We start from the raw sequence: 19718 nt of genomic DNA on the forward strand, positions 1-19718 counted from the left end.
CTCTCACTGAGGGAGACTAAGTACAGCACAATAGAGAAGGAGTGTTTGGCCATCAAGTGGGGAGTCCTCACCCTGTTGGGGCGTGCTTTCACCCTCTGTTCGGACCATGCCCAGCTCCAGTGGCTCCATCACATGAAGGATACCAACGCGTGAATCACCTGTTGGTTTGTAGTTCTCCAGCCTTTTAAGTTTGAGGTGGTCCACAGGCACAGATGGCTGTTACAGATTTCCTCTCTAGAAGGGGGGTATGTGGTGATGGGCTGCAGGCCGGATGGCTCCCCAGTGGGGGTATGTGGTGATGGGGGCGTGGCCCGCAAGAGGAAGAATGGTAAGGATTGATAACTGTGGGAAATTATCTCTAACAGCTGTTTGTGTTTGCGCACGAAGCTGTGTGTGCGCATGTTGTGCTGAAAAGCAAACAGTGATGAAAATACTGAAAAGTATGTAGAAATAAAGACTTGTGGATTGTTTATCTTGCTCCCGCTTCCTCCTTTACAAGAGAGCTAAGAACCTGTCACAACTCGTTAGTCTATTCTTTGTACAAGGCAACGTGTCATTTCATTGTTCAGTTTGTCATCTTTGGCAATGCAATTTCTCATCAAAAGGGTGTCCCAATTTTTCTGTTTTATCTTTTGTTTTGTTTTTGTCCACCAACCCAAAAATTGAAACAAACTGAAGCTTTACAGCAATTTTGTGCCCTCTCATTTTCCCCGTTACTCTCTCTCTCACACACAAACTCACATACACACAGATGACCTAATACATGTGGAAGGGATTATCCAGCCAGGTTGGGCTGATGATGCAAAGTACTGGAATGTGCTAAGTGGACTTGACAGCACAATTTATCATATCAACACAAGAATCAATGTAATATCATATATTATGTACACATTTTATTTAATTTAAAACATCACCTGCTCAATGAAAACACATATCATGAGGAAAAATGTACTAATACTATACACAATGTTCTACCCTGAATATTAATAATATGTAAATATAGCCTACTAGATAGTATAGCTACACATATGTAAGCACAATTCTTCAACCAGTCTCTTCTAGTTTTCTTAACGAAGGTTAAATATTTCGCTCAACAATATTCCTCTTAGAAAGTCCTAAATGAATTAAGTTGCACGCATTACAATAGGTGGTGCTGTACACTTCCGTTTGTTCTCAGACTTCAAAACGTCGAAGAGAAGAAGACACAGTAGGAAGCGATTTTTGCCCCTTTGGTTTTAATGGTACTTGGTTGGCGAAGATTACCGGTAAATGTCATTACATCTATTCTGACAATCCGTCTCCCCTCGCAAAAATTCAAAAGAATATCATCTGTCGGTAAGAAATGCAATTGAGTCCTTTGAATGTCACAGTAATGTCAAACCGTTTCACTTGTTACAGTATGTTAAGTCAAGTCTAAGGTTAATAGAATGAATGGAAATTATAGAAAGTGCTAGAGTAATGATAGGGCTTTACAATTTACGCATTTTAATAAAAAAACTGTACAAAGTCAAGCTTTGATTCAGCATTCATTGCTACATGTATGCAATCACATGCTTAGGCTTTTTAAATTCTATTCCTTTTTTTTTCTCTTCTGTTCTATTCTGTTCTAACCTGCATGCATGCTGAGAACTCTTAGCTAGGTTAAATGATCAGAGACATACTTAATAAGATAACTGACTCTAAATTCCATTGTGCAATGTGTTGCAAGCTGTTATTATCTGCCAAAGGTTGACTTTCATCACACTTAACAGAACTGTTATTTAACAACTATTAGCTTTTTAGTTCTGTCTGACATTTGCTCAACTTGTTGTTATTGCTCTTAAATTACAAGTCTTTCTTTCTTTACAAAAAATGACCTGCTGGAGAACAATATGGTTCGACACATGCACTGAAAAAACACATAAGGCACATAAACACATAATGTGTCATTGAGAATCATGTCATGAATTATAGTAGAAATAGGCTAAATGAGATACAAAATATAATATCAATCAAATTCAATGGAATTGAACATTATGTATGTGCTTTATTAATGTATTTATTTATTTTAACTTGTAGCTGGTAAAGTAATATTGCCAGAGGTGGAGTTTATGATTAAAAGGCCCAAGCTGCATTTTTTGTGTAATTTGAGTGACTTTTTGTAGCTAATTTTTCTACACTAAATAACATTGAAAAATGTTCATGATTAATGCAAAAATGTTAAATAATACATTATCTTTCAACGATTTAAAATTGAGTTAATGTTAACTGAAGATGTTCAGGGCTAAAGGCTTAATCTGGAACAGTTTCACTGTCTCTACAGGCACTAGATGCTTAGGCTTTTTGCTCTTAAATATACAGTTTAGACAGGATTTTCTGTATTTTAAACAATTTTGAAGCATTTATGTAACATTGCAATAAATTGGAGTCTGTCATGCATTTAAGTGTATATCACATAAACATCAAATTTTTACAGGAGTATCCTTTGAACTATATGGTCAGTGGTTTTTGTAGTAGCTTGGTCATCAAAGACTGGACTATTCGATCTGGACAATTAAGCCAAAGACTGTGGGTTCAAGCCCATGAACTGGGGAATATTAATACACAGAATGATTACAGTATTTTTATTACAATGCTAAATTATCTGCCTCTTTAATAGAGACTCTGAGAAAGGAAAATGTGAGTTAATAAATAATAGTTGCCTGCATGTGATTTGAACCCATTTCCTCCCACCTCTGATGAATGAATGAATTTGGTGATTTTTAGTCACTCCTTCATAGAAAGCTTAATGTCTACTTCTCATTTAGAACTAAATGGAAAAATTTTGCGAAATTCTTTGCTTCTGAGGCACGATTATTGCAATCACTAATGTTTTCTTTTAGATGAGGTGTTTCAATAGTACAACACTTCATTGAAATTTGTAAGGTATTTGATTTCACCAATGAGAATACATAAGCCAAAGTAATCTTTTGGATCTGACTGGTTTTCACAAGAAAGTTCCATCCAAACTTTTCTTGTGATATGGTGACTTAATCACTTCTTGTGGCCCTTCGACTTGGAACTGTCATTGGTCATTTTGTTTGTAATTTGGTACAGCCATTTATTATTCTTATAATATTCAGTCATTGCTTTCTGGTTTCCTTACATAGGCCCAGAACTGCGTGCAGCTGATTCGGTTGATGTGATGTGTAGCCCAGGATCTGAGGGGCACAGAGAAGAAGGCACTGTGGAGTATGTGTACTGCAGAGGTGTAGTCACTGAACTGCTCAAATATGGACCAACAGACCTGCACGCAGCTAGCAAAGGACCAAACCCTCCCAAATTGCTCATCCTTGTCATTCCAGGTAGATCAAGTCCCTGCATTGCAAAACAGTATGTTTTTTTTGATACAATATGAAACTATATGTATATTAAATACTTTATATCATATGTAAAAGGGGATAGATCAGTATATTAAAATATACCATGATTTAGTGCATTCTGGACTGTTGGGGTTGCCGTAGTCTAGTGAATAATGACCATTCCTGTGAAGCTAAAGTATGTGCATTCTTAATGAATGAATTAAGATTTCTCTTATCACGTACACTACTGGCCAAAAGTTTTGAAACACTTGACTGAAATGTTTCTCATGATCTTAAAAATCTTTTAATCTGAAGGCGTATGCTTAAATGTTTGTAATTAGTTTTGTAGACAAAAATATATTTGTGCCAACATATTAATTTATTTCATTATAAAACTAAAATTTAATAATAATTTTAAAAAATATATATTTTTGAAATTGATGACTTGGACCAAATAATAAAGAAAAGCAGCCAATAAGTGCCCAACATAGATGGGAACTCCTTCAATACTGTTTAAAAAGCATCCCAGGGTGATTCCTCAAGAAGTTGGTTGAGAAAATGTCAAGAGTACATGTCTACATATTCTAGGCAAAGGGTGGCTACTTTGAAGATGCTAAAATATAACACAGTTTTGATTTATTTTGGATTTTGTTTAGTCACAACATAATTCCCATAGTTCCATATATGTTATTCCATAGTTTTGAAGATTTTACTATTATTCTAAAATGTAAAGAAAAATTATAATAAAGAATGAGTAAGTGTTTCAAAACTTTTGACCGGTAGTGTACATTTGTATCTTTCGGAAACAGCATTCCAACTTCATGTGTAATCATGTTTGTTATACAGCTGCTATACTATAGATCTATATGTCTTAATATTTAATGGTTACATTTTGACTGTGCCTAGAAAAACTTTGAGCCCTTTAGGTTTTTGGTCAGCTTCAAAGCCTATGACTTCACCTTTAGAGTTAAGACCAAGCTCCTTGAGTGTCTTGAGTGAAATGTATTATCTTACTCCAAGTTTTGATCAGTTTTGGTTGCCAAATACATGCAACAAATACAACATAACTAATGGAACAAGTCAAACTTGTGTAGAAGTCATTGACTGGTCCATAGGTGGATTAGAGAATCATAGCTATCTAAAGCTTTGGACATAACACAGTCCAAAAAATGCAGGGGATACAAAGAAAAGTTCAGCACAGAGTCGGGAATCTACCTTTTTACACTTGGCCCTGAATCAAAAGGAAAACTCCAGTGGAAAATGGCTGTATGTGCCACCACTCTTGCCCTGACAGGGGCTTCTAGCGCATTGACCTTATCGAAAAGCTGCATAGTTAAGGAGCAGATGTTATACATTTAAAAACTGTTTGGATTATAATGTGTACATAGTTTGGTCAGAAAGGCCATGTTAGACTTTTTCAATACCACAATTTGTCCTTTCAAAACATGATTTTTACTTTTACTATGGCTGAAGCACTTTATATATTAAACATGTTTTTGTTTTATAACCAACGAGAAATTTGTTTTTAATAACCAATGATAAATTTAATAAAAAGGTCAAATTATCTGGTAATTTTAGGAGACTTAACAACCTTTTTTTTTATTTTATTTTAAGAATTTCAGCCTTTTTCTCTTGATGAGGTTTTTTTATGCCTCACAATAAAAATGATTATAGGTGAGGTGTATTCACATCATTGTCTGTTGCATTTTATATGTATTTTAATTACTTAGATCTTATTATTCAGATTAATAGATTTAGAATATGGGCATCACATCATTGACCCTTAAATATTGTATGATGCAGCTAATATCTAATGGAACCTCATGAAAATGAAGTATCTGTAATTTCTCAGTATAACTGTAAGAGGATGTTTTGTTGCGGATCAAGCTGTTTATGAACTTCCATTACAAAGACAGCTTGTTTTTTAGAAAAATAAGCATCTGAATTTAAAGGAACATTTCACCCAAAAATTAAAATTAAATTCTTCCAAAATCTTAATTTGTGTTCTGCAGAAGAAAGAAAGTAATACACATCTGGAATGACATGAGGGTGAGAAAACGATGAGAGAATTTTCATTTTTGGGTGACCTATCCCTTTAAGATTTCTTTTGTGGTCATGTGTTCATGATTAATTGGATCTCTTGATGGCTCACACACTTAACACATGTTCACTATAATGTTCACTATAATTGCCTTCTTCACCAAACTGTTCACCAAAAACTCTCTGTTCTTCCATCTCCAAAATAGTAGTGTACAATTTCACTGGTCCGAAACAGTCACTATGTTCTTATAATTGAAATGATGTACATTTAGCACGTGTTGATTTACTGACTCAAACTTCTGGGTAAAAAAAGTAGCCCTGAGCTGTTTCAGCTGATGACCTTAAAGAGGGTTACTCTTAGTGGCCGCTTTTCACCAGGCTCTGAATGTCACTGAGCATTGGGCTCAATGGACTCTTTGTGGGCAATGGATCGCCAATACGCAGGGGCTGTTATCGTAGAGCCTGTGCCCTTTTCTCCAGAGATAACGGTAATAATCTCTACAGTCTGGCCAGAGGCTCCCTTGGCTCTTAAATCCACCCGGGGCCAGCGCAGGTGCTACAGTTTTAATGGGATGGTTTCGTATTGTTGAGACCATCACACTGACAGAGTGACGTAGAAGGCCATGTTTTATCCAACAGTGGTAGATATTTGTAACACCATGTAGTCTTATTACATTTAAGTTAAATGATACTCAGAAAGACACTTTGTTTGACAAGGTGCAACAGACTTTGTTGTTATTTTGTTAAAAAAAAAAAAAAAAAAAACTGTTCTTTGTGACATTTACAAGATCAGGTTTTTATCAATTAAGTGATGATTCTTAAGCTATTACTGTGCTTATTACATGTTAATTACACTGAACTAGAAGTTGTTTCATTCTCTTGTTTTCTGTATCTGTATTTTTTGGTCTTATCACTTAAAATGCCAGTTGTGACATGTCTTTTTCATATGATTTATGCAGATACTCTTCAAAGAGTTGGAGTTCCACTAAAGTCAGTTTAGAAACAAGCACTTTGGCATTTGTGTGTGATACCACAAATGGCAAATCATCTCAGTTCATGTAGCACACAAACTGTGTTAACTGATAGAACCACTGGATGGCAGCAGGTTTGCTGTGTTAGTTGCCTTTTATGTCCCCTGCTGAGCCTGAAGTGCCTTTGTTCTTCAACTAATGAAGAACAATGAGCTTGCTACAGCACTGGAAATAACCAATAATTGTAGCATAATAATGATTAGTGTAACAAATGTTTGTAAGGTCAGTTGTTTATTTTGTGCTGTTTTAAAAAAAAGTGTCTATTTGCAAGATCCCTTTTGAGATATTTAAAGCTTTCTAAATGGAGATTTCAAATATCTAAATCTAAAAAAATAACAAAATAATAAAAATAAAAAAAAACCTGAAAGAAATTAAATATCTAAGTGTTCTTTAAACTGCATTATACAGTATGTCAAACTGGCATACTTAATGGTGATTTGTTCCCACCAAAAAAATAAAAAAATAATTAAGTTATCATTTGTAACTTCCTTTCTTCCATGGAACACAAAAGGAGATGTTAGGCAGACTGACTCACCATTCACTTTAATTGCATCTTTATTCCACACAATGAAAGTGAATGGTAACTAAGGTGAACACATTGCTTAAACTATCCTTTAGTGTTCCACGGAAGAAAGAAAGTAATAAGGGTTTGGAACAATAAGAGGGTATAGTAAATGGTGACAGAATTTTCATTTATATATATAAATGTAAATATATATATATATATATATATATATATATATATATATATATATATATATACAAACTACCGGTCAAAAGTTTTGAAACACTTACTCATTCTTTATTAGAATGACCAAAAACCTAAAGGGCTCAACGTTTTTCTAGGCACAGTCTAACATTCAAAATGTAATCATCAAATATTAAGACATATAGATCTATAGTATAGCAGCTGTGTAACAAACATGATTACCCAGGAAGTTGGAATGCTGTTTCTGAAAGATACAAATGTACACTACCGGTCAAAAGTTTTGAAACACTTACTCATTCTTTATTATAATTTTTCTTTACATTTTAGAATAATAGTAAAATCATCAAAACTATGGAATAACATAAATGGATCTATGGGAATTATGTTGTGACTAAACAAAATCCAAAATAAATCAAAACTGTGTTATATTTTAGCATCTTCAAAGTAGTCACCCTTTGCCTAGAATATGCAGACATGTACTCTTGACATTTTCTCAAACAACTTCTTGAGGTATCACCCTGGGATGCTTTTTAAACAGTATTGAAGGAGTTCCCATCTATGTTGGGCACTTATTGGCTGCTTTTCTTTTTATTAAATTTTAGATTTATAATGAAATAAATTAATACGATGGCACAATTATATTTTTGTGTACAAAACTAATTTCAAACATTTAAGCATACGCCTTCAGATCAAAAGATTTTTAAGATCATGGGAAAAATTTTGGTCAAGTGTTTCAAAATTTTGACTGGTAGTGTGCGTGTATATATAAATATATATATATATATATATATATATATATATATATATTATATATTATTTAGTAAAAAAAGAAAAGATCCGACACTCTATCTTAGCTTGCAAAGAGTATTACAAAATTAATTTTGCCAATGTTTTGATCACACAACCTTCATCAGGCATTTACAAACACAGAGTGCAATAGCACCAAATTTTAAAAAGTCATATCCAATCAGTGCATCCGTGACGTAACATAACCAGTGACAATCAATTAAATAGAGGACCTCTAGAAAACACTTATCAATACAGAAAAGAGAAACATATACATCACATATATACACAAGCACATATACATATAATAAATTACAACTGAAAGTCCCATGACATTATATACATATCCTTTTCTTTTTCTTTTTTATATATACAGTATATAGAAAAAAACTCTTAACTATACATACAGTATATCTACAGCATCACATTAAACAAGACTTCATCATTAAGTCCCATTGGTGATAAAGTTTGAAGTGTGTAGATGCAATAAACCTCATGTCTCTGTAGCATCAATTCAATATTGCCTCCTCTTGGTGGCATCTTAACACTCTCGATGCCATAAAAACCCAAAGAGGAGACATCATGATTGAATTCAACAAAATGAGCTGCAACAGGGTAATTTAGATCTTTTCGCCTGATCGAACTCTTATGTTCACTAATTAGTTGTTTTAAATGATGTGACGTTTTACCCACATATCCAAGACCAAAAGGACAACGAATCAAATACACAACATGGGTAAAGGAACAGGTATTTTATTATTTTATGAAAGGGAAAAAATATTATGACTTATGATCACATATTTAAAGCACAGATATGGTCAAGATGTCAGAGAAAACTCTCCAGATGGTTTTGATTTATAGGAACCTGCTGTGCAAAGCACTCTGCTTGTCCCGCCGGCTGCATCCAATAGCCCAGAGTATCACATTGTTTGATAATTCACAATAATCTTACAATGATTCCTCTCTCCTTTGCCATCGTTAGACAGTTTAGTTGTGCCATATTCCTCCTCAGTTTCCACTTATAGATGGTTGAGGCTCCTTGGCTATGTTCATACAGTCAGAACAAATCAGATTTTTTGACTGAAATCCGTTTAGGTTTTTGTAGTCTGAACAGGACAAAAACACTAAAAATCAGATTTTTACAAACTGGATCCAAACCACATTCTTAGGTTGTTTGGAATTCTATTTAAATCAGATTTTAAATGCTTCTTAGTCTAAACGTTCAGATTGGAGTTCATGTGGTTTTTTTTCGTTGTTGTGACAAAAAGACATATTCTGCGTTCCAAATGGCATAAATGACGCCTTCACAGGGCACTTAGAAGGGAAAACAATAATGGAGGCCATGCTGTTTGTGACAAGAGAATTTTCAATAAAATGTACTTATAAAGTGAGTTCAGAATGACTGTTTTATTACAGCTTTCAGCCCTCCGACAGTGGAAGGTAAAGCGAGGGGAATAGGGATGATCACTTCTGGAAGGGAAGCACCCATTTGCCATGTATATTTTACAGGGCAGCCAAAGCAGTGAAAACTTCTTTTAAAACAATACAGACATTCGCTTTACCCAGCCGAAGAGATGCGCTATGGTGCGGTAACACACACCAGCTGTGAGCCACCACAACATGATAAGGTATTGAATATCTCATGTGAATATGGGATGCTTGAGACTTTTGAGTGCTTCAGTACAGGATGGGGTCCTCTTCAAGAGTCTCACTGTCTGACCCTTTTATGCTTCAATATGGGACACAAAGCCTTCAATACGGGATGTTTCACTGCCCACTAAAATACAGGACAACATTTTACAATATGAATAGTTTGGTTCATAATAAAAAAGAAAAGAAAAATAATACTGTTGTTTTGAGCCAGTATGAAAAAAGGATAATATCATGTCTAAATTCATGCAAACTAACACAAACAGATGGTAAGTAGACTGCTTATTATGTGTAATAGAATTGCATATCACGAAAAAAAATTACTGTACCAATAATTAAAATATCATTAAAATCTGTCATATACTGTATACAGGCAGATAAGTCTGATATTTATGCCAAGCAGGCTCAACCGAACTCACATTTTTTTACAATTTAAAGTGCATGTTTGTTTCCTCAGTCTGTTGTGAGAGTGTGCATGTAATCTGAGACAGCCTCTGTAACACATTAGGTCTTAATATAGTCATTATAATTGATTATTAAATTGTGTAATCGATGCATTGAAGTTTCAGTTTAATACTGACACATTTTTTACATCCCTAAATACTATTATTACGCGTAAAAAAAAATACAAATGTCATTTTAGTAGCAACTTTAAGTTTGGGTGGCATTTAAGGGGTACCTCATGCAAAAGGGCAGGGGCTCAAGCCCCTAGAGCCACCTCCTCTGCACGTGCCTGACTGGCCTCATAAAAACCTCCATTGCTAAACTCTCACGCATGGTGAACATACGCAAGTTTGCCTAGTTATTATGACAACTAATGTGGATGTGCTAATAAAAGTGACTGCAGTCTGAACAGAAAAAAATCTGATCTGTCCACATATAACCCACAGTTTGAACAGTAAGCCTAAAATTATTATTTTATTTTTTTCTGCAGTGTAAACAGAGAGTAAGTTATTATTAATAATGAGTATCACTGGTATTTTTTTATCCACTTCATTTTTTTAGCAAATGTTTCCAAGGGGTTTCCCTCCCCTTTTGGGTATGGAAGCTAATATTCATGTCAGTTTTCATGGCTTATGCAGGGAACAGCCCCACTCCACCCCACTCAACTGACCACCTTGCAACTATAGAAAAATGAAATGAAACTTTGACAATTATAATTCTCTTGCTAGCATTTGATAAGCAGATAGATCAGGAGTTATGATGGACTTGCCAAGGGAGGTTGTTATTTTTGCTTTTTCATGCATTGCTGTGATTTCAGGCATAAAGCTTTTAGGAATGTTAGCCGGAGGTTGAATTTGATTGCCAGTCCAGTGCTGGAAACCACTGATCTCTAACCTCCCATCTAACTGCAGGACAAAGAGATAGAATGATTGGGGAATGGAGAGTGATATTAACCCAAAAAGTGAAAATCTTGTCATTATTTACTCAACCTCATGTTGTTCCAAATCTGTATGACTTTCTTTGTTCTGTGGAACACAAAAGGAGATGTTAGGCCAAATGCTATGACCTTAACATTGCCATATGCCACCAGTTGAGCTACAGGAACACTGCAGCACTGTAATGTCACTAAAGTCAGCTTTGCTGAGAAGTGTTTTTAGGGACTCACTATTTATTTGACATCACTGAAGAGTGAACCTGTAAAGAGTTGTGCAAAATTCTTGTCCTTTTGCACATGCTCATTAGATTCAACATGTTCACTGTTGTTTAGCTGCTACAGATTCAGCACAGTAATTACAATGAATTGAAAGTTAAATGGCAAAAATTACATGATTTATAAACCCCATTTGACGATTTTGGAATAACTATTTTCATAAGTTATATTGCCAACATTTCTTTTTTATTTTTAGGGCCTTATTTTAAAACCACCACGTTTTTAGCGCAGCGCTTTGCGATACACCACACACGCAAAGTCAGTGGGCATTGCCATGAAGTTTTGGTATTTTTGTGCAAGCATGTCCTAAGTGTTAGGCGTTAGTGGGTTGGGTAAATAGCGTGCTCAAAGCGCGGATGTGCTGGGTCCTGATCTGGTTATTGCTCCATCTGTACCTATTATATGTTCCATTCCTTTTTTAAGTAAATGTCGATGCAAAAGAAAGACAGTCCATTCACTTAAATTTGGTAGTATAAATGGACTGTATGCAGTGTGTTGGAAGAATAGAAATATGGACCATTTGTGTCTTCTTTTGTGCATTAACTATGCCTTGTTGAATGTCAGGCATATTTCTGTGACAGTGCAGACTGACCTTAGATTGAAATTGGAAACAGTAGGTTGATTTTTCTTTAGCTAAAATCATTCTGTGTTTACCAAAATTTGAAACACTGCCCCTTGTGGCCAATGCGTTCAGTGTTGTTGGGTGTATAGGCATGAGTAAGCTCCATTTTCTGGCTGTAATGTCCACAGAGGGGCGCCAAAAGCAAGTTGTGAAGCGAGTTATTTTCAGCTTTACAGTCATTAAAACAGTGATTTAGATGTCTTAGCGCAATGACCTATTTCTCAGGAAATAGACAATTGCGATTTGAACCACTTCATTAACATACAATACACCCACAGTTTGCGTGCATACGCCCACAGATAGTGCAAGAACTCCCTCCCATGGCCACTTTCCTTATTGTGCTGACACAAAAACTATGCTTAGAATGCTTACTCTCTCTTAGTCTTTGAAACCATCAAAAACACAGTAAGGTTTATTAACTAGGCCAATTGAGTTTAAACTGACTGTTATATTAAAAATACTTGTGGTGTATTCTCTATTGATTCGTAAATTGTTATCCAGCCATTCAAAATCTTCCAGCTCCTGAGGTTGAAGACTCCCCTACTGCCTTTTATCTGGGATTACAGTACCTCTTGAATAGATTGAAAAACCCTCAGAGGGTGATCTGTCAGGAGATCTGGCTTTAGTCACCCTTGTGTCTGCATGTTTGCCAGAGTCAATAAGCATTTCCTCTTGTTCATCTTCCTCTACAGACTGGATCAGCTTTATGGCATGTTAAGAGCTAATAAGTTAAAGACAACTTCACACACTGTCTGCATTATCAAATTCCAGCACTTGCCTAATGTCTTCCCTACGGCAAGTGTCCTTAACTTGTTTAACTTGATTTCTCTTTGTACTTGCATTTTTAAGTCTTATTACCTTAGGGTCTTAATAGCTATTGAGTAGATGTAAGGATAAAAGTTTCTTTTAAAAAAATCAGTATTTTAAAGAATTTTTAAAGTTGATCTCACAATACTATACAGATATCCTAACGTATAATTTCTTTTTCTTCACACGATTACTTTTACCAATGTAAAACCCTGTTTACCCCGGATGTGACCAGTGATGCATCAATGACACAATAGACGCTTCCAGTGTAGATAGCATCAGCGATTGTAATGGGAGCGATTTGCTTTTGATGAGATGCTTGCATCCAATGTAGATAGGGTGTTAGAAGTCCCTATTCTCTACGTTATTTTTATGACTATACAATAAAGTAAAGCAGTAAGTTCAGTACTCCTACAAAGCACTGAAATCCAATGAAGATGAATGACAATTGAGCAAAAGATTGCAATATACCACAGTTTTGAATCACAGTATACTAAACATAATGAATGGCAATATTATCATATTACTGCCCAGATACAGATATAATATTGTATTGCCAGTCCCTGCTGATTCCCACCCCTACTTTTGAGAGCCATTATCCATGCATGATTAAACGCTAAAATTGTGGGTTTAAGGCAATGTTCACAGACTAGACAGTGTTTAATCACAATGTAGTGCTATCCAAAGTGACGCTTTATTCGTATGCCAAATTTGACTAGATATTTAATTCTTTGATATCCACTAGGGTCCTCCATCACTACTGGTGTTTATCCACTGATTTAGTGGCTTCCCTCATGTGTGTTTGTGAGTCAGCGGTGGATAGTGAGCAGGATGGTTTGTGTATGTGACAGAAGGAGAGACAAAGTGAGAGCACGTCTTGCACCTGCAGGGCTACGTCAGTGGTGTGGTAGTCCAGGCAGCCTTGGGGTCAGAGATGGCAGTCAGGGTATCTGTATAATGTCCTGGTGAGCAGCCCTGAATTTATGGACTCAGGGAGAGGGGAAAATGATAACGTGTGGGAGTGGAGAGGATAGCTCATGCTGCTGTCGTCTTTTTCTGGTAGGAATGCCTCCTTTGCATTCCTTCTCCCCACACAGAGGCAAACGATTTTAGTTCTGCTTCACTATATTGTAGGTGATGTCCATTTAAAGGTCTTTGTTTTAACACAGAGAACAGTGGCAATTCCAAATGGAAGGAGACCTCCCAATATCTTGTAGGATCCTGTTCGACTGTTTGATCGACTGCAATCACGTTGCACGGTAACTGATGGAACATTGCACTTGTGATGCAAAGGACTTGGGTATGAGTCCTGAGACGCACGCGAGTTGACACATGAGCTGAACGTTTCAAAGAAGCACCACAAAATGACGTGGTTGCTTCAGCAATTACGTCTTCCATGCCACATTTGCTTTATGACACTATCTTTTAGGTTCAAATTTAAGCTTTAGGGTAGAGAGATAGGATAGAGAGAGGTTTTGTTGATTTAAAACTCAATAGAGCATTAACCTTAAAAATGTCATCTGTTTGGGAGAAAATGTAACTCTCTTTTTGTGCAGTTCTGTGGACATTTCACCTCAGAACTGCCACGATACATGCAAGGAATGACGTAATATCATTTTGCAAAAAATGTCTCATAATTTTCTTGAGCTCAGGCTCTTACTATACATAATACATTATCCTTGCTTAATTTGCATAATTAGGCCTTTTTTTCCCTGAAAAGTTAAAATACTGTGGCACAAAATTGGCTCAACCAGTGCCGTCAAATTCAAGATCAGTACATTTGTTGTTTCGCACAGCATTTTCACTTTCAATGTGGACAGAAACATTTACTGGAAACTTGTGTTCAGAAAACTGTATAATTATCACCTATAGTTAGATCAAGGGTGGAGTAGTGTTTAAAGCTGTTGAGCACTTGTCTCCTCTTCCATCTCTCCTGCCCCTATAGATGAAATCGATCTATGGGCCCATGTGTGCCAGTGCATTCTTTGATTCTATCTTTGCCTTCAGGGCGAGAAAGCCAATGGCTTTATTGTGGTGCCTGGATGGGAAAAACCTGCCATTTCCAATAAAACTGGCTTGAAGCAGTTCAGATTTTGAGCATGTCAAGTCCCATCTGAAAGAGATTTGGAAGCTCTCAGCATGAATGAAAACATACAAATGGATTTAATCAGTTTGAAGAAACTGGGCTGCTGTTGGCCCTCAGAGCTCATTGCCTGCCCCTTACTGGCCTATCAGTGCAGCATATTTCAGCGTGCACTGCCTTAGCTGTGAGGACTGGAAGAGTAGAGAACAGCGCTCCACTGCTGGACTAGTTCACCCAAAAAATGAAAATTCTGTTAATTACTACAGAAAACAATTTCGACTAGTCCCTCAGTTTGTAAAAAAAAAAAAAAAAGAAAGAAAGAAAGAGAATCCCTGTAAAATAATGCACTTAAAATGGAAGTTTATGGGACAAGTGTGCCAAAGGTTTTATAGGGGTCTTGATATGACTTTTATAATAACTTTAATATGTTCCTTGAGGTTCACTTAAAATATTAGTAGTTTTTGCGCAAAAACAGTCAGAAAACTCTGTCAGAAATGTTCTCTTTTGGTGATACTTCTCTTTTAAGACTTGACAGAAAAAAGCCCACTGTTATTATTGGCTTTTGGCTCTTGACTGACTTGCTCTCTTCTTGTCATCTCACTGCTCACAGCTGCTGGGCAGGGCTACTGAAGTGATAAGGTAAAGTAGGTTTTGATGGAAGCGGTCAGATGCAAATTTCTACCACAGTGCAACTTCATAATGTGGAGGAAGTAGAGAACGAGTCGTTTTTGCAGCTTGGTTTCAACAAATGCTCTTTTTGCTGTGAGGAGGAAGTTTTGAGCTCTGAAATTTACAGTATGTTTTCATAGTAAAATGACATTTTATATATCAAAAGATCAAGGATATTTGTATTCATCATTTGGTGTCATAACCCCTTGAAATATGAATGATTGTGTTATGTTACAGCCTTATTCCAAAATGGATTAAATTCATTATTTTCCTCAATTCTACAAACAATACCCCATAATGACAACGTGAAAGAAGTTTGTTTGAAATCTTTGCAAATTTATTTAAAAAAAAAAATGAAAAAAATCATATGTACATAAGTATTCACAGCCTTTGCCATGACACTCAAAATTGAGCTCAGGTGCATCCTGTTTCCACTGATCATCCTTGAGATATTTCTACAACTTGATTGGAGTCCACCTGTGGTAAATTCAGTTGATTGGACATGATTTGGAAAGGCACACACCTGTCTATATAAGGTCCCACAGTTAACAGTGCATGTCAGAGCACAAACCAAGCCATGAAGTCCAAGGAATTGTCTGTAGACCTCCGAGACAGGATTGTATCGAGGCACAGATCTGGGGAAGGGCAGCATTGAAGGTCCCAATGACCACAGTGGCCTCCATCATCTGTAAATGGAAGAAGTTTGGAACCACCAGGACTCTTCCTAGAGCTGGCCGCCCGGCCAAACTGAGCGATCGGGGGAGAAGGGCCTTAGTCAGGGAGGTGACCAAGAACCCGATGGTCACTCTGACAGAGCTCCAGCATTTCTCTGTGGAGAGAGGAGAACCTTCCAGAAGAACAACCATCTCTGCAGCACTCCACCAATCAGGCCTGTATGGTAGAGTGGCCAGACGGAAGCCACTCCTCAGTAAAAGGCACATGACAGCCTGCCTGGTGTTTGCCAAAAGGCACCTGAAGGACTCTCAGACCATGAGAAACAAAGATTGAACTCTTTGGCCTGAATGGCAAGCGTCATGTCTGGAGGAAACCAGGCACCGCTCATCACCTGGCCAATACCATCCCTACAGTGAAGCGTGGTGGTGGCAGCATCATGCTGTGGGGATGTTTTTCAGCAGCAGGAACTGGGAGACTAGTCAGGATCGAGGGAAAGATGAATGCAGCAATGTACAGAGACATCCTTGATGAAAACCTTTAAATTTGCAAAGATATCAAACAAACTTCTTTCACGTTGTCATTATGGGGTATTGTTTGTAGAATTTTTAGGAAAATAATGAATTTAATCCATATTGGAATAAGGCTGTAACATAACAAAATGTGGAAAAAGTGAAGTGCTGTGAATACTTTCCGGATGCACTGTAAATTGTCCTTTTGAGAGGGGACAAAAGCTTTTCTCAGTGGATAGAATATCTACGTGATTCCTGTGGATGGCATTTGCTCAGTGTCTTGTCAATATCATGCAAAACTTAACAGGATTACATGGCAAAACTAGATCTCTCCAATTGCAACATATAAAACCTTCTACACTATAAGCGTAGTGATGTTGTAGTGTAGTAGACTGCTTTGTTGATTATGATGGGAGAGACATAGGATCTGTTCCAAAACCTAGTGAGCTGACTCCGGAGACAGCATTTTAAGGCATCATAGTGCACTCCCAAAGCAAAGACTGTTCCAAAAGGTTTGTACCTTTATTATGCTACCTTCTAAGTGTAGCCGGTGGTTGAAAAGAAACAACACAGGATACAAAAATATATTTTGGGGTTTTTATCATCATGGCTGTTTATTAAAAAGAAAAACAGAGGTCGATGGGGCCATATATATATATATATATATATATATATATATATATATATATATATATATATATATATATATATATATATATAATTATTACAAAAAATTTAATAAAAAAATGAAATATGGTAGAGGCTAATGTCAAAAGAAAATACAAACAAAGTATTAGCCTACCCATATGCTTCAGCATACATCACCTTAATACATGTTTATATCATTCACAGCATTTTATGCATTTAACACATGCTTAAATCACTCAAAGCATTCCATGCATCTTTAACCAGGCTTTAAGGACATGCATAACAGTTTAAAACAATATGTTCCCATTACACATGTTCTCATTACACATGTTTTCACATATAACACATATTACATTTATTCACTAAACTAGAAAACACTCTGGGCTATAAATCATTAAATAAGATATGGTTAATACTAAATTTACATACCCAGTTCTTGCACGTGTAGAAAACGTGATCAAACTCCACACATGCATTCCATATGCATCCTTAAAAATTATCCATAACAAACACTCAATTTTAACATACAACTCTTGTGAACACATATTTAATGTAATTTATAAGCATTTTGTGTAAAATTGATATACCCAAAGAATTATCAACCCATGATCAAAACCGGGAGCTCTCCTGCACAACGTCTGCTTTCACATCTCTAACACGAAAGGGACCACATCCAGTTCATGACCAGAGTCAAATTACATGAAATTTCTCCACTTGGCTACATAAGATATCTTGTTTTGGCCAAATTAGCAGGAAGCATCGTACAGTATATATCCTTCCCCTGGTAGGCAATCCTAGAGTGCACCATGATGAGCTCGGTGATAAAATGGCCTAAATCCAAGATGGCGAACAAAGCAAGGTAAATTTTGATTATAAATATAAATACGATCCATTCAATACTGAAAAGTAAATAATTGAAAACTGACCATATTACCTAAATGTCTGTGTGCTGTGCGTGCATGAACATTATGTGACATTGACAAAATCTTTGCAAAATGAAATTACGTGCCATATTACATGTTTGGCTGCAGTTTCCCAGTGAAATGTCCAGCAGCGGGCGCCAAAAGTGCGTGATATGGTGTCGTAATCAGACAAGGCTTTTAAGGCAAATATTAGATGGAGGTTTTAATTAGTAAAACGTACCTCCCTTACCTAAAACTTTAAACCTAATCAAAACCTAATCAATCTAAAAATCAAATGAGAGGTAGACACAAAACAGACATCCTTACCCGCAACACATAAATCTAACCAATAGTGTCCAAAAAAACATTCTCGTCTCACATGTCAGCTTGCGTTCTTGTCTGGTCTCGAACCGTGGTCTGCCGAGTCCTGAGTGATGAGCAGGTGAGCTACCATGGAAGCTAATCACATTGGAAAAAGTGTGTAAATGTAGATGATTCTGTAATACAAGTGTTAAATGAATCGTTTTTCAAATTATGCGTTGCAGTACAAGTGTTTCGATATCATAACACAGCAGTGTGTGAGTAATAGTGCTAAAAATAAGTGTTTATAAAGTCATAATCAGCCATTTGTAGTCGTGATTTGTGTAAAAGTGAATAAAACGCACAGTTGTTGTAGCTCCTCTACTGTTAATTTTACCAGGAAACTGCGACAAAATGTAGAATTCAGCATGTAAAAGTCAGTTTGCAAAAATGTAGTTATAGTAATGTTCATTGTAGGAGACTAGGTTGCTATTTGAATTATGTGCTGAGTTGCAACCTATGTAGAGCAATCCAAATCTGTCTCTTATCGAGTTCCATTTCAGTGAGGATGCTGCCATAGAAGGCAGGAGATGGTGTGGCAGCTCACTAGGTTTTGTAACAGACCCATAGTTTTGGCACATCGTGACACTGCTTGCCTCAGGAGTAGATTGGATGTGAGAAACCTCTTGAATTTTCTTCTGTGGTAATTGACAGCTTGCCACATATAAATGCTGGTAATAGACTACACTTGCTAGTGTACGACTAGTACAGTGCACGGCTATTTTGTACACCCCTGGTTTATTGAATTTTGAGAGAATTAAAATAGAATAAACCTTAATTTGTGTGTCAGGGCACTGGAAGTGAGGACCCAAATGTAGAGATGGACAGTCAAAGGGATTTATTGAAACAGACCAGTTAAAAGAGTAACACAGTCCATAATCCAAACACAGGCTGTAGCAGATGAGTGGAGATGTCAAAGGTAAGTAAACTGAGGCAACCAGGTGTCGAGGAGAGTAGGCAGATCCACAAGGAGGGAATATATGAATCTGAGAGCGATAATAATCCACTCGACCCAGGAACGGTGAATGTGACCAGCAGGAAATAGACTAGAGAAACAAAACTGATAAGAGAACAAGACTAGAGCATGATAACAAACAAGATCTTCTTGAAACAATCCAGCCACTAACAGTACATACGAGGGAGCTAAAGTAGGGTGAGAGTAGTAGAACAGGTGCCGTTGATAATATGGCGATTAGCACGAACAAGCATTGTCAAGGTAATGCTGCTAGCGTCCTCCACATGGCAACTGAAAA

General features: G+C 36.5%; 1 protein-coding gene across 4 annotated transcripts in view; it reads left to right on the plus strand.

Moving 5' to 3' along the window:
• Positions 1-1186: 1186 nt before the first annotated feature.
• Positions 1187-19718, plus strand: part of LOC127411410 (lipid droplet-associated hydrolase-like) — a 71146-nt gene continuing 52614 nt past the window's right edge. For 3 of the 4 annotated variants that reach the window (XR_007892278.1, XR_007892277.1, XM_051646947.1), the window contains exons 1-2: positions 1187-1335; positions 3129-3323. Coding sequence is in view for 2 of the 4 variants with exons in the window: in XM_051646947.1 (XP_051502907.1) it covers positions 1239-1335; positions 3129-3323 (292 nt within the window). In the remaining 2 variants the exon portion in view is untranslated. Of the gene's footprint in view, positions 1336-3128; positions 3352-19718 lie in introns of all 4 variants that reach the window. The other variant, XM_051646948.1, reaches the window with a different exon arrangement.

Source organism: Myxocyprinus asiaticus, chromosome 20, assembly GCF_019703515.2.
Source record: "Myxocyprinus asiaticus isolate MX2 ecotype Aquarium Trade chromosome 20, UBuf_Myxa_2, whole genome shotgun sequence".
NCBI lineage: Eukaryota > Metazoa > Chordata > Actinopteri > Cypriniformes > Catostomidae > Myxocyprinus > Myxocyprinus asiaticus.